The sequence below is a fragment of the Macaca nemestrina genome, chromosome 13 (genome assembly GCF_043159975.1).
Source record: "Macaca nemestrina isolate mMacNem1 chromosome 13, mMacNem.hap1, whole genome shotgun sequence".
NCBI lineage: Eukaryota > Metazoa > Chordata > Mammalia > Primates > Cercopithecidae > Macaca > Macaca nemestrina.
In genome coordinates, this window is record NC_092137.1 from 38,384,128 (window position 1) to 38,397,617 (window position 13,490).

General features: G+C 44.1%; 1 protein-coding gene across 7 annotated transcripts in view; it reads right to left on the bottom strand.

The window, feature by feature from the left end:
• Nucleotides 1-12,978, bottom strand: part of LOC105464866 (atlastin GTPase 2) — an 80,751-nt gene extending 67,773 nt beyond the window's left edge. For 2 of the 7 annotated variants that reach the window (XM_071076542.1, XM_071076541.1), the window contains exon 1: nt 12,824-12,978. In XM_071076542.1, the coding sequence (XP_070932643.1) occupies nt 12,824-12,941 (118 nt within the window). In that variant the 5' untranslated portion in view covers nt 12,942-12,978. Of the gene's footprint in view, nt 1-11,791; nt 12,309-12,823 lie in introns of those variants that run through there. The other 5 variants (XM_071076546.1, XM_071076544.1, XM_071076545.1 and 2 more) reach the window with 5 other exon arrangements.
• Nucleotides 12,979-13,490: the final 512 nt, after the last annotated feature.

Here is a 13,490-nt window from a genome sequence, read left to right on the forward strand (position 1 = left end):
TGCATCTCTTAAGCCCTGAGGATCAGATTCAGGCTAACTTTAAAAATGTAGTCTGGGCCGGGCACAGTAGCTCAAGCCTGTAATCCCAGCACTTTGGGAGGCCAAGGCAGGCAGATCATAAGGTCAGGAGTTGGAGACCAGCCTGACCAACACGGTGAAACCCTGTCTCTAGTAAAAATACAAAAATTACTCGGGCGTGGTGGCGGATGCCTGTAATACCAACTACTCAGGAGGCTGAGGCAGAAGAATCACTTGAACCTAGGGGGCAGAGGTTGCAGTGAGCCAAGATTGCGCCACTGCACTCCAGCGTGGGCCACAGAGCAAGACTCCATCTCAAAAAAAAAATAAAATAAAACAAAAATAAAAGTATGGTCTAAGAATGCTGGACATCATCCCTGAGGAGTACCACTGACAATTTCAGAGCAGAGGAGAGAGAGATTCAAAAATGTGTTGCAGAGATAAACTCAAAGTGATGAGTAAGAAGTGTAATGAGCAAATCAGATATAAGGCAATTTCAAGAGCCTGGATATAAAGTGAGAAGTCCAAAGTCAAGAGGTGACAGTAAAAATGGAAGAGCCAGTTCTTCAACATCATTCTTTGGCCTAAGGCCACAGATAACACTAAATTATTCCATATTTGTTATAAGAGACACTCACTTTTTTACATGCCTTATAAAAAAACAATTTACTACATTTCTATTTCCGGAAGTATTTTTAGTACAATGACTCTAAGAGCTTCAAGATTTTGTAGCACAGGGATCAAGAATTACTCAAAAACAGAGGTTTCCTTGACTCGGGCATATAGTTTAAGCATTCTCTTTTAGGCTCAAAAACTAACTTTGTAAGAGTTGTAAAGTATCAAGCCCATAAAAGAACTATGAAATTTGGGATAGCCAGTTAGCAAGGGAATCATACACACACACACACACACACACACATATACATACATACATATATACACACACACTTAAAGTTAGAATATTTAAATTTAGAATAGACATTTAGATTGAATAGGGCTACTATGACAAATTTCAAAAAGCTTTATGCCAATACTCTGGAAATTTAGACACTAAGTTCCATTCTGCCACATCTCTCTACCTCTGATGACTGTTACAGCAGCAGTTTAAAAAAAGAGAAGGCCAGGCACGGTGGCTCACGCCTGTAATCCCAGCACTTTGGGAGGCCAAGGCAGGCGGAACACCTGAGGTCAGGAGGTCAAGACCAGCCCTGCCAACATGGTGAAACCTTTCTCTACTAAAAATACAAAAAAATTGACCAGGTGCAGTGGCTCACACCTGTAATCTCAGCACTTTGGGAGGCCAAGGTGGGTGGATTACAAGGTCAAGAGTCCGAGACCAGCCTGTCCAACATAGTGAAATCCCATCACTACTAAAAATACAAAAAAAAATTAGCTGGGCGTGGGGGCAGGCGCCTGTAGTTCAAGCTACTTGGGAAGCTGAAGTAGGAGAATCGCTTGAACCCTGGAAGCAGAGGTTGCAGTGAGCAGAGATCACTCCTGGGTGACAGAATGAGACTCCATCTCGAAAAGAAAAAAATTAGCCGGTTGTGGTGGTATGTACCTAAAATCCCAGTTACTCGGTAAGCTGAGGTAAGAGAATGGTTTGAACCTGGGAGGCGGAGGTTGCAGTGAGACGAGACAGCGCCACTGCACTCCAGCTTGGGCAACGACAGCAAAACTCTGTCTCAATAAAACAAAAGGTAAGTATTCACTCAAATTCCAGACTTGGCTCAATACAGACAAAATTCCTACTACAAGAGCAGCTGTGAAAAGAAGGGAATGGTGCCAAAAGAAGACAAACAAACATCCTTCCAACTAGATAAAATGTGACTAATTTGAAAAAAACAAAAAAACAAAAATAAAGTCAGAGCTTCGCACTATATTCTCCTTTTGTCCCCTCTCTAGTTTGGCAATTTGAGGGTACATGTCAGGATTCCTTGTAGTAAATAAACACACACACTCAAAAACAGGAGGAAGGAAGGAGACATTAGCACAGTTTTTAAGTTGCATTTTGAGCCCCTCAGACAGTTTTTCCAGGAATTGTCCAGTTATTTAAACCAATTCTTTGCTCTATTTGGCTACGGAAAAACAGCCCCATTTCTTTTTTTTTTTTTTATTAGGCATACTCTAATACCATTTGGTCTTTCAGTTGCCTCTAATTGCTTTTAAGTATTTTTTTAAGCATCTCTCTTAGATTGAAAAATTCTCAGAAATCAGGGTCAAATGTTTAAATTATGTCATAAAAAAGTTACCAAAATACTGCCTATCTTTTTATCTTCAAACCAGTGGCAAAGCCTACACTTTGCTCTCTAAAATCTAACCATTCTTCAAAGTGTGACAAAGCCTCCCTCTTCCATGAAATGTTCCTCTACAACTCTTAACACGTGGCAATTTCTACTTCAGAACATATAAGCTTAATAATAAACTTAACTCACAAATATGCATAAAGTCTCTATGATCTACACGAAAGCTTAGAGGAAGCACCTGTCCCACATTATTTTTTGTAGGTATTAGCTACAAGCAGCTCAAAAGCCCTTTTATAAGGTAGCTACACAATATGTCAACTAAAACCATCAAGGGAAAAAAGCTAATTCTTTGTCTAAGTATGGTCCTCTATTTGTCTGTCCCATTCCGGCCTCTAGTCCCAAAAGAAAACTAACCCCAGTCCCTTCATGTCCTACCCTCAAGAGAAGAGATGATAACTTTGTGCACTCAGTACATGCCAAACACTTTAAGACATTATCTTTATTACTATTACTATTATTTTTTAGCAACAGAGTCTCACTATGTCACCCAGGCTCAGCTCCATCCTGCAGCCTCAGCCTCCCAAAGTGCTAGGATTGGAGGCACGAGCCACCACACATAGCCAAGACATTATCTTTCAATCTTAAAACTTTTCAGGTAGGTTGTTTTTACTTCAGGAAACTAAAACTTGTTTGTAGAGATCTGAACCCAGCTCCTAAGCTTGCTTCTCTTCTACCACACTACTAGGCACTAAAAAGAGATGCCCACTCTCTGACAATAAAAAGAGATAGGAATAAACAATCAATATATCATTAACAATTTAAGGCCAGGTGCGGTGGCTCATGCCTGTAATCTCAGCACTTTGGGAGGCCAAGGCAGGCAGATCACAAGGCCAGGAGATCGAGACCATCCTGACTAACATGGTGAAACCCCGTCTCTACTAAAAATACAAAAAAAAATTAGCCGGGCATGGTGGCTGGCGTCTGTAGTCCCAGCTACAAGGGAAGCTGAGGCAGGAGAATGGCGTGAACCCAGGAGGCGGACCTTGCGGTGAGCCGAGTTCATGCCACTGCACTCCAGCCTGGGCAACAGAGCGAGATTCCGTCTCAAAAAAAAACAATTTGAAACAATTTTTTTTTTTTTTTTTTTTTTTGAGATGGAGTTTCACTCTTGTCACCCAGGCTGGAGTGCAACAGTGCGATCTCGGCTCACTGCCACCTCCACCTCCAGGGTTTAAGTGATTCTCCAGCCTCAGCCTCTGTAGTAGCTGGGATTATAGGCGCTAGCCACCAGGCCCACCTAATTTTTGTATTTTTAGTAGAAACGGGGTTTCACCATGTTGTCCAGGCTGGTCTCAAACTTCTGACCTCAGGTGATCTGCCCACCTTGGCCTCCCAAAAGTGCTGGTATTACAAACGTAAGCCACCACACCTGGCCTAAAACAACTTTTTTAAAAGTACTCCAATAGCACGCCTAAAGACTAACAGACTACCACTAATACGTTCAAAAAAATTGCCAATTTATTTAAGAAAAACACAAAAGAAACCAACACACACAATTCTCACCAAAAAATACAAAATTAAAAAGCAAATATGAAAAATAATTTCCTGCATGCAAACAGGCTTTTATAAAACAATAAAGGAAATACTGAGAAATGCTCAAAAAATATTAAAAAGCAATTAATAAAAAGAATTCAGGGCTGGGCACAGTAGCTAACACCTGTATCCCAGCACTTTGAGAGGTGAAGGTAGGAGGATCACTTAACCCCAGGAGTTCGAGACTAGCCTGGGCTACATACTGATACTTCATCTCTAAAAAACTAAATTAAGTAATTCACATTTTCAATTACCATATTACTATTCCAACATTAACTACAATCAAAAATTTGCAAATTAAACTAGTACTATGCCCATTTTTACCTATACGTTGGCATTTATTTTTAATTAACAACACCCACCGTGAACAAAGGTACTTGCAAACAAGCACAAACCTAACCCTCATGAAGAACAAATGGGTAAAACCTTTCTGAATGGATCTAGCCATGTGTGGCATTACTCTTGAAAATGTACATGCCAGACCGGGTGCGGTGCCTCACGTCTGTAATCCCAGCACTTTGGGAGGCCAAGGTCGGTGGATTACCTGACGTCAGGAGTTCGAGACCAGCCCATTTTTAGTAGAGATGAAACCACATCTCTACTAAAAATACAAAATTAGCTGGGCATGGTGGCACATGCCTGTAATCCCACCTACTTGGGAGGCAGAGGCACGACAATCGCTTGAACTCAGAAGGTAGAGTGAGCCGAGATTGCTCTACTGCACTCCAGCCTAGGTGACAGAGTAAGACTCTGTCTCAAAGAAAAAACAATTTTTTTTTTTAGTAGACACGGGGTTTTACTATGTTGCTCAGGCTGGTCTCGAACTCCTGACTTCGTGATCCACCTGCCTCAGCCTCCCAAAGTGCTGGGATTACAGGTGTGAGCCACCACACCAACCAATTTTTTTTTTTTAATTAGCCAGGCACGGTGGCACACACCTGTAAGTCCCAGCTACTCAGGCGACTAAGGCAGGAGGTTCACTTGAGCCCAGAAGGTGAAGGCTGCATATTTGAGACCCTGTCTCAAAAATAAGTACATAAATAAAAAATAAAAAGTGCTGCTAAAAAGAAAAGAGCAATTTGTGAAGATGTTATTAATAGCCATCTTGAAAAAAATCTAAGAACAGGGGTGTTTTCCCGTCAAAACTTCTCTCAGATTTGTCATTTAAAAAAATCAAGACCAGAGGGTGGCTCACACCTGTAATCCCAGCACTTTGGGGGCCGAGGTGGGCGGATCACCTGAGATCAGGAGTTTGAAACCAGCCTGGCCAACATGGAGAAACCCTGTCTCTACTAAAAATACAAAAATGAGCCAGCTGCGGTGGTGGGCGCCCGTAATCCCAGCTGCTCGGGAGGCTGAGGCAGGAGAAGCACTTGAACCCGGGAGGTGGAGATTACAGTAAGCCGAGATCACGCCATTGCACTCCAGCCTGGGAGACAGAGTGAGACTCTGTCTCAAAAAAAAAAAAAAAACCGGCCGGGCGCGGTGGCTCAAGCCTGTAATCCCAGCACTTTGGGAGGCCGAGGCGGGCGGATCACAAGGTCAGGAGATCGAGACCACAGTGAAACCCCGTCTCTACTAAAAATACAAAAAATTAGCCGGGCGCGGTGGCGGGCGCCTGTAGTCCTAGCTACTCAGGAGGCTGAGGCAGGAGAATGGCGTGAACCCAGGAGGCGGAGCTTGCAGTGAGCCGAGATCGCGCCACTGCACTCCAGCCTGGGCAACAGCCTGAGACTCCGTCTCAAAAAAAAAAAAAAAAAAAAAAAAAAATCAACCCAGCCGGCACAGTGGCTCATGCCTGTAATCCCAGCACCTTGGGAGCCCAAGGCAGGCGGATCACTTGTGGTCAGGAGTTTGAGACCAGTCTGACCAATGTAGTAAGACCTGTCTCTACTAAAAAATACACAAATTAGCCAGGCATGGTAGTGGGTGCCTGTAGTCCCAGCTACTTTGGAAGCTGGGGCAGGAGAATCGCTTGAACCCAGAAGTAGAGGCTGCAGTGAGCCAAGTCGGTGCCACTGCACTCCAACCTGAGCAACAGAGCGAGACTCGATCTCAAAACAAAACAAATCAATCAATCCCTGGCCCAGCAGGGTAGTGCAAGCCTGTAGACCTAGCCACATAGAAAGCTGAAGTGGTGGGGGAGGAGGGCACACCCCAGAAGTTCAAGGTTGCAGCAAGCTGTGACAGAGCCACTGCACTCCAGCCTGGGCAACAAGACTAGCCCCTATCTCAGGGGGGTGGGGGGGGGGGTGGAATTAAAGAAAAAAATATAAAAAGATAAAAAAAGATTAGGAAATGGCAAAAATCAACTCCCCAATTCTGATAAAGGTAAAATTAAACCAACTTTTAGCATCCCACAAATTCATTCATTGAAATGTTTAAAAAGCTCCCCATTTACTGCGCCAACTTTCCTCCTTTAACGAGTTTCTTTATAGAAGGCTTTCAAATTTCTAAAGTGCATTTATAGGTTTTACCTCTTTAATAAAAAAAAAAAGAAGAAAGAAAGAAATGGCTGGGTATGGTGGCTGATGCCTGTAATCCCAACACTTGGGAAGCCGAGATGGAAGGATCACTTAAGTCCAGGAGTTTGACACTAACCTGGACAAGACAGGGAGACCCCATCTCCACAAAAAAATTTTAAAACTTAGTCAGGCATGGTAGTACACTCCCGTAGTCTTAGTTACTCAAGAGGCTGATTCAGGAAGACTACTTGAGCCAGGGAGGTCAAAACTGCAGTGAGTGGTAATCACGCCACTGCACTCCAGCCTGGGCAACAGGGCAAGACCTCATTTCAAAAAATAGAAACAAAATAAAATTGAAAAAAAAAAATCACTATAAGTTTGCTAGGGTAGATATTAACCATTGGGAAGGGGAAAAAAATGTTACAGAAAAACATTACAGACCCAGGCAGGGTGCAGTGGCTCATGCCTGTAATCCCAGCACTTTGCGAGGCCAAGGCGGGTAGATCACCTGAGGTCAGGAGTTCGAGACCAGCCTGCCCCACATGGTGAAACCCCATCTCTACTAAAAATACAAAAATTAGCTGGACGTGGTGGCAGACGCCTATAGTCCCAGATACTTGGGGGGCTGAGGCACGAGAATCGCTTGAACCCATGAGGTGGAGATTGCAGTGAGCCAAGATCACGCCACTGTACTCCAGCCTGGGTGACAAAGGGAGACTCTGTCTCAGAATGAATAAATAAATAAATAAATAAATAAAAATAAAACATTACAGACCTAGTATTAAAACCCAAGTCTCCATTCTAAATCCATTTCAAAAGTCATAGGAAGTTTACAGAACTAAAGTTAAAATGTTAAAGATGGATGTAGCTCTAATCACTGTCCATGACTCTATTCTAAAGGATTAAATGAAGGGAAAAATAAGGTTTTATGAGATTCACTGTTAGTACGGTTTCAAGTTAATAGGGTTTTTTTTTGTTTTTTTTTTTTTTTTTTTTTTGGCAATCCTGTGCATAACAGATCCAAGTTAGATTTTGCAGATTTAGGCCGGGCGCGGTGGCTCACACCTGTAATCCCAGCACTTTGGGAGGCCGAGGCAGGCGGATCACAAGGTCAGGAGATTGAGACCACGGTGAAACCCCGTCTCTACTAAAAATACAAAAAAAAAATTAGCCGGGCGCGGTTGTGGGCGCCTGTAGTCCCAGCTACTCGGGAGGCTGAGGCAGGAGAATGGCGTGAACCCGGGAGGCGGAGCTTGCAGTGAGCCGAGATCGTGCCACTGCACTCCAGCCTGGGCGACAGAGCGAGACTCCGTCTCAAAGAAAAAAAAAAAAAAAAAAAAAGATTTTGCAGATTTACTGTTTGAAAAGCCAATGCACTATACAGTCAAGTCAGCCCTCCATATCTATGGGTTCTACATCCATGAATTCAACCAACCAGGAATAGAAAAATTCTTTAATTGCATCTGTACTGAACATGTACAATTTTTTCTTGTCATTATTCCCTAAGCATACAGTATAACAATGATTTACATTGTATTAGGTATTACAGTCTAGAGATTAAAGTATATAGGAGGATGTACATAGGTTCTATGCAAATACTATACCATGTTATACCAGGGACTGGAGCATCCTTGAATTCTGTCATCAGAGGAAGGTCCTGGAACTAATCTCCCATGGATACCAAGGGACAAGCATACTTGGAAACTGCTGTAACTACTCACATGAAATCCTATAATTGAAATAAACAATTCCAGAAGAACTACTTTGCCCCCAGGATTAAACTGTCTAAAATGCACGTTTATTAAAATGAAGATAGCTAAGAAGCATGAATATATAATCATATCTTATGTTAAAAACTGAACAAACACCTTCCAAGTTGCCTATTTTGAAAATTACTTTTTAGTTCAAAGGTTCATCTTAAATAACCACCCGTTAGAGTAACCACCACCTCCAACAGACTATTTGACACTGGGTTAAGCACTTTTAACACATTTGATACTTACAATAACTCTATCATGAACATATTATCAACATTTTACAACTAAAATTTAAAATTTGCCTACCACCCTTGCCCAAACTAAATCTCTGTCCACATTACAGGAAAAATTATAACTTTTTATTGCAAATATACACGTTATATATAATAGCATAATAACACAAGTAGCCACACTGGTACATTGTTACATATATGTTACTATGCCTTAAGACACTTTTACAAACTGTAAAGCACTACAAAACACTTGTACCCTATCATCTGTTTCCCACGACAGCCTTGTTACAGATTATCACTACTGTATGAGGGCTCAAGGCTCAGAGAGCTTAAGTGAAATCACTCATTTGACTCCTCGTTCTTTTCCCACTACATTATATCCTCCTTATGATTAAAGACGCATTGCCACCACAATCAGAGCATCTTTGCAATGCTGCCACAATCAGAGCATCTTTGCAATAAAAGATAAAATGTACTAGAGATCCTAGATAAGTATCTTTCACCAGTTACATACTTCTCCAACAAGTTATTACAGTTACCCGCCAGCAGGATATCCAGCTAGCCTCTAAGTGGTTGTTTGGGTGCCAATTATAAAGTTGTATGAACAAGAGTTGTATGAATACTACTTTTTATTAAGCTAGTAGCTTAAGCAAGGGAATCCCCTAGATTCTACTTGTACTGATCAGAAGATCAAATCCAAGATCAATCAAAAGTACATACTATCTTCTCGGGAAAACAGAGGATGTTAGTCTTTTATGACTTGAAAGTTGTTTCTAGTAACTATCATCAGACCATACACCACACAGCCATTTGTCTCAGAATAGGTAGTGAAGGTGGCTACTTAAATACACATATTTTTACAAAACTGTATCCAAGTTTAGCAATATGTGTGTACACCCAAGCACATAGAGACATGTTCCATAACTTAGAAAATCATTTGTAAAAGTTATTTTGGCCTTGCACTTCTGAATACTTCATGCTTCTCCATGTCCGTAACAGAATTGTTCTACTTCCTTTACTAATTGTTCTACTTCTTTCTATAATATCTACCAAGTGTTATCCTAATGCCATCATATTTTCAGGTTGGTATTTTCTTCCTGCTATCCTTTTTTTGGGGGGGAAAGAATTTTGCTCTTGTTGCCCAGGCTGGAGTGCACTGGCATGATCTCAGCTCACTACAACCTCTACCTCCCAGGTTCAAGCAATTCTCCTGCCTCAGCCTCCCGAGTAGCTGGGATTACAGGCATGTGCCACTGCAACCTCCACCTCCCAGGTTCAAATGATTCTCCTGCCTCAGTCTCCCAAGTAGCTGGGATTACAGGCATGTGCCACTGCAACCTCCACCTCCCAGGTTCAAGTGATTCTCCTACCTCAGCCTCCCAAGTAGCTGGGATTACAGGCATGCGCCACCACACCTGGCTAATTTTGTATTTTTAGTAGAGACGGGTTTTCTCCATGTTGGTCAGGCTGGTCTCAAACTCCTGACCTCAGGTGATCCACCTGCCTCGGCCTCCGAAAGTGTTGGGATTACAGGCGTGAGCCATCACACTCAGACTGCTATCCATTTTTAAAGCCGTAGAGAAAGCCCTCAAGTGTTCTGTATCACGCGTGGTGTGGAGGACTAACGGATAGGAAGAAACCAACTAGAGTAATGAATTAACCGTGGAATCAAGTTCAGTTATTCTATGTTCACATCTACATTCCTTAAAGTAAATAACTCGCAAATTTTCGAGCAAGTAAATAATACACCTGGACTTTGAAAACCCAAAATGTCTAGAAAATCAGAATACCATTACACTTTAAAAAGAAGAAAGAAAATTAAAAAACTGCTTCACTGCACCTATCTGGAGAAAATCCTTGCTCTGTAAAGCTCTAAACCACCATTACCAAAAAAATGTTTAACTTCTACTCCTATGCCTTACATTTCCGGCTGTTAACTTTAAGAGCCTGCCAAACAGCTTTGCTGACAATTGTGTGTGTCAAACAGGTCTTCCAAATGACCGTTAACAATTTTTTAATACATCTTGCTATGAAGTTCTCAAATTTAAAAAACATATGTTGAACTTCAGCATCATCAAACTAGTTAACCAGTCTCCCCGTATTCTTAGCAGCTGCCTAATACCAACTGTGGAAAAAGCATAATTTTGGAAAAGGTCTAACAATTTCAAGAAAGTTACTTATACTTGTGAATATTCCAAAACTTTAAAGTTACAATACAGTCACAGAAAAACGAATCCTGAAATACACCTATGTGTACTTGACTTAAGGCCATAATCTTATTTTCACTCAGGGTTTCTTTTCCCTATAATATCTTTACTGTAAGGCAGCTCCTTCTCCCTAAATAATTTTGAAGTATTCCAAAACACTTTACTAAATAGATTTAATCATATCTACAGAATCCTATCAACTTTAAAAGCAAATAAAATGAGGGCTTATTGGCTTTCTAAAGATCCTACATTCCTAAAAGAATAAACACAAATCATCTTCCTAACACTAAACTACTAAAGTGACACTTGAGTCACCCCAACTTGGTGTTTGAAGCTTATTTCTCCAGGAAGCAGAGGGAGACAAACAGTTTCTACACAGTCAAAAATAGATGATTCCCTGTTCATTCACAGCCTGTTTCTTCTTACTTTAAACACAAATCCTACCAACTTCATCTAGTTTTTAACTCATTAATGAGTGACTCGGAGCAAATAAGCAGATATAGGAGCTGTTTTAGGCAATCATTTGCTAGGAATGGCTATCAAGTGAAGGTCTTCCTGCCCCGTCCTAAAAAATAAAGGACAAAAACCTATGAGTAGCAGACAAAAGCATTTATTAAATAATAAATGGTGGGCCCTATTTCAACAATAATCTGAAGAGTATCACCTCTTCTCAAGGTACCACAGCACAAAAACTTTGATAACCATAACTGAAGTATAAATGTATGTTTCTTTTCATAAGGTAAATACACAGAATATTTTGAAACTGCATCTAAAACTCTTACCTCAAAAAAAAGGAAAAGAAGAAAGAAAAGAATACACACATCTTCCCCTAGAGTCCAACCAAAAGAGCGAAATTAATCCATCCGCATTCCAAAACAACTAATTACTTAAGAAATCCAACCAGCACAGATCTAAGGCGAAGCTGCTTCTTTGGTAGTATTTTATTCTACAGAGTGCTACCATTGTACAAACAGTTCTGTCAAGTGTTTTGGTTGGCAGACAATAATAAAATAAGCTTTATTTCCTTTTCTTTCTCCCTTAGCAAAACTCCGGTCTGTCATCACCTCTGACATGCGCCAAGGACTACCGGGAATGATGAAGTATATTTCAAATAAACTTTCCTATTAAAGCGAGTCCTTGTGGTTAATATCATACCAAAATGTTTTACATTGTATCCAGCAAAACCTTTACAGACTGTAAAAAAAGGAATCTTAAGACCCGAGCTCGTATTTAGTGTATTTAATAATAAACTCTTATCTTGGCCGTACTTACCAAACCGTAGGCTTTTACTATTTATAAGCCTTTGAAAAAACTTTACGCCTTTCTTAAGTACCATCAAAATTTTCAATCAGGATTTCATGCGATCAATTCGCACCACAGTGCGAGATCAAATGCTAAACTCCTATAAATAGGGGTGTTATGAGTGAGAGGGATACACAACACTGCGCTGCCAACGCAACTGCGTCTTCAAGGGGGCAGGGGCGCTCCTGGTACACGTACAGTAGGAGCTCACATTCAGCAAAAGCAGGGAGTCAAGGATCAGGTGACTTCACACCACAGACACTTTCAGAGTGATCAGGCCTTACTATCGTCCAAATGACTCGTAAACGGCTCATAACCCCAGTTTGACCGAAAATCTGGACTTGCACCCTAGCCACGCACAACCCGCGCGAATGGGTTCGGGAGCCGAGGAGCCCCGAAACGCGAGCCCGGGGACAGAGCCCTGGCCTGCGGACTGCGGTTCCCTCCAGGAAGGGTGTCTAAGGAGCTTTCGGACCCGGCAGCAAGGTGTCTGCTCTCCGCGCGACCTCCTCCTCCGCGGGGCCCATCGTGCCCCGGCCACCCCTTCCTCCCGGTCCGCGCGAGGCACAGCGAGCGCCCGCCAGCTAACGGGTCGCCCCGCCACGTCCGGAGCTCGCCGGGCAGAGCGGAGCCGCAGCCGACCTCCCCGCGCCCTGGGCATGCGGCCACGGCTCAAGGCCGCCCCCTAAGGTCGGGGCGGACACGGCTGCAGCCACGCGGCGGTCTGGCGGGCAGGGGGCCGGGCCGGGCGCAGACGCGCGCGCCACTGGTTCTCGCAGCAGCTACTGGAGCCGCGGCCCACGAGCAGCCCTTTCAGGCCGCAAGCTGCGGGAGCGCGGGGCGCGGCTGAGGCTAGGCCCGGCGGGCAGGCGGGGCGGCGGGAGGAGACCTCAGCCAGCCGCGGACTCCGACCCCGCCGCCTGCGGCCGGTGCCCGCGAGCCCGAGCAGCGAGCGTCCTCTCCCCACCAGGGACCCGCGGCCTCTGCCCCGCTGGCCCGTACCTAGGGAGGTCGTGGACGAGACGTGGTTAACCGCGGCGCTTGGGTCGCTGGTCCGCCGCCGGCGCCGCAGCCCCTGGTGCGGTTGCTGCCCTCGCGCTGCCTCGTCCCCCTCCGCCATCTTGTACCGATTTAAAATTAACTCCCCACTGACGTCAAACGCCGCCGCCGCTTTATCAACCTCCCGGGAGCCGGCGGGGCGGCTGGCGGGTCCTAGCGCCTCCCTCGGCCCGTATCTCCTCGCCCAGTATCTCCTCGCCCTCCCTCCGCCCCCGCCCCGCCCATCGCTCTCTCGCTCCGCCCCCGCCCTGCCCGCCTGCAGATCCGTCTCCCCGGCTCCAAGCTTCTGGTCGGACTGGAGCGGGGATGTCCCTGTCGCCGCCGTCTCACACCCCCACCTCCCTGAGCTCAGCACCACACCCCCTTAGCGCTGGGCCAGGCTGTGCAAACGCAGAAGGGATCTCCACAGAACTAAGTCCCTCCCTCCCAATTCGCTTTACATCTCTAATTGATTCGTGCGTCCTGCACGTGAGGTGGCTTTCGCACCCCTTCTCTCCTTTTCATCGCCCCCTCCTCATCACAGCCATTCCCCTCCTCTCTCCCCACCCACCCCCCAAGATGTTGCCAGCGCCGTGCTTTTCCGCTTGATCTTTTCTCTCCTCACCCAAGT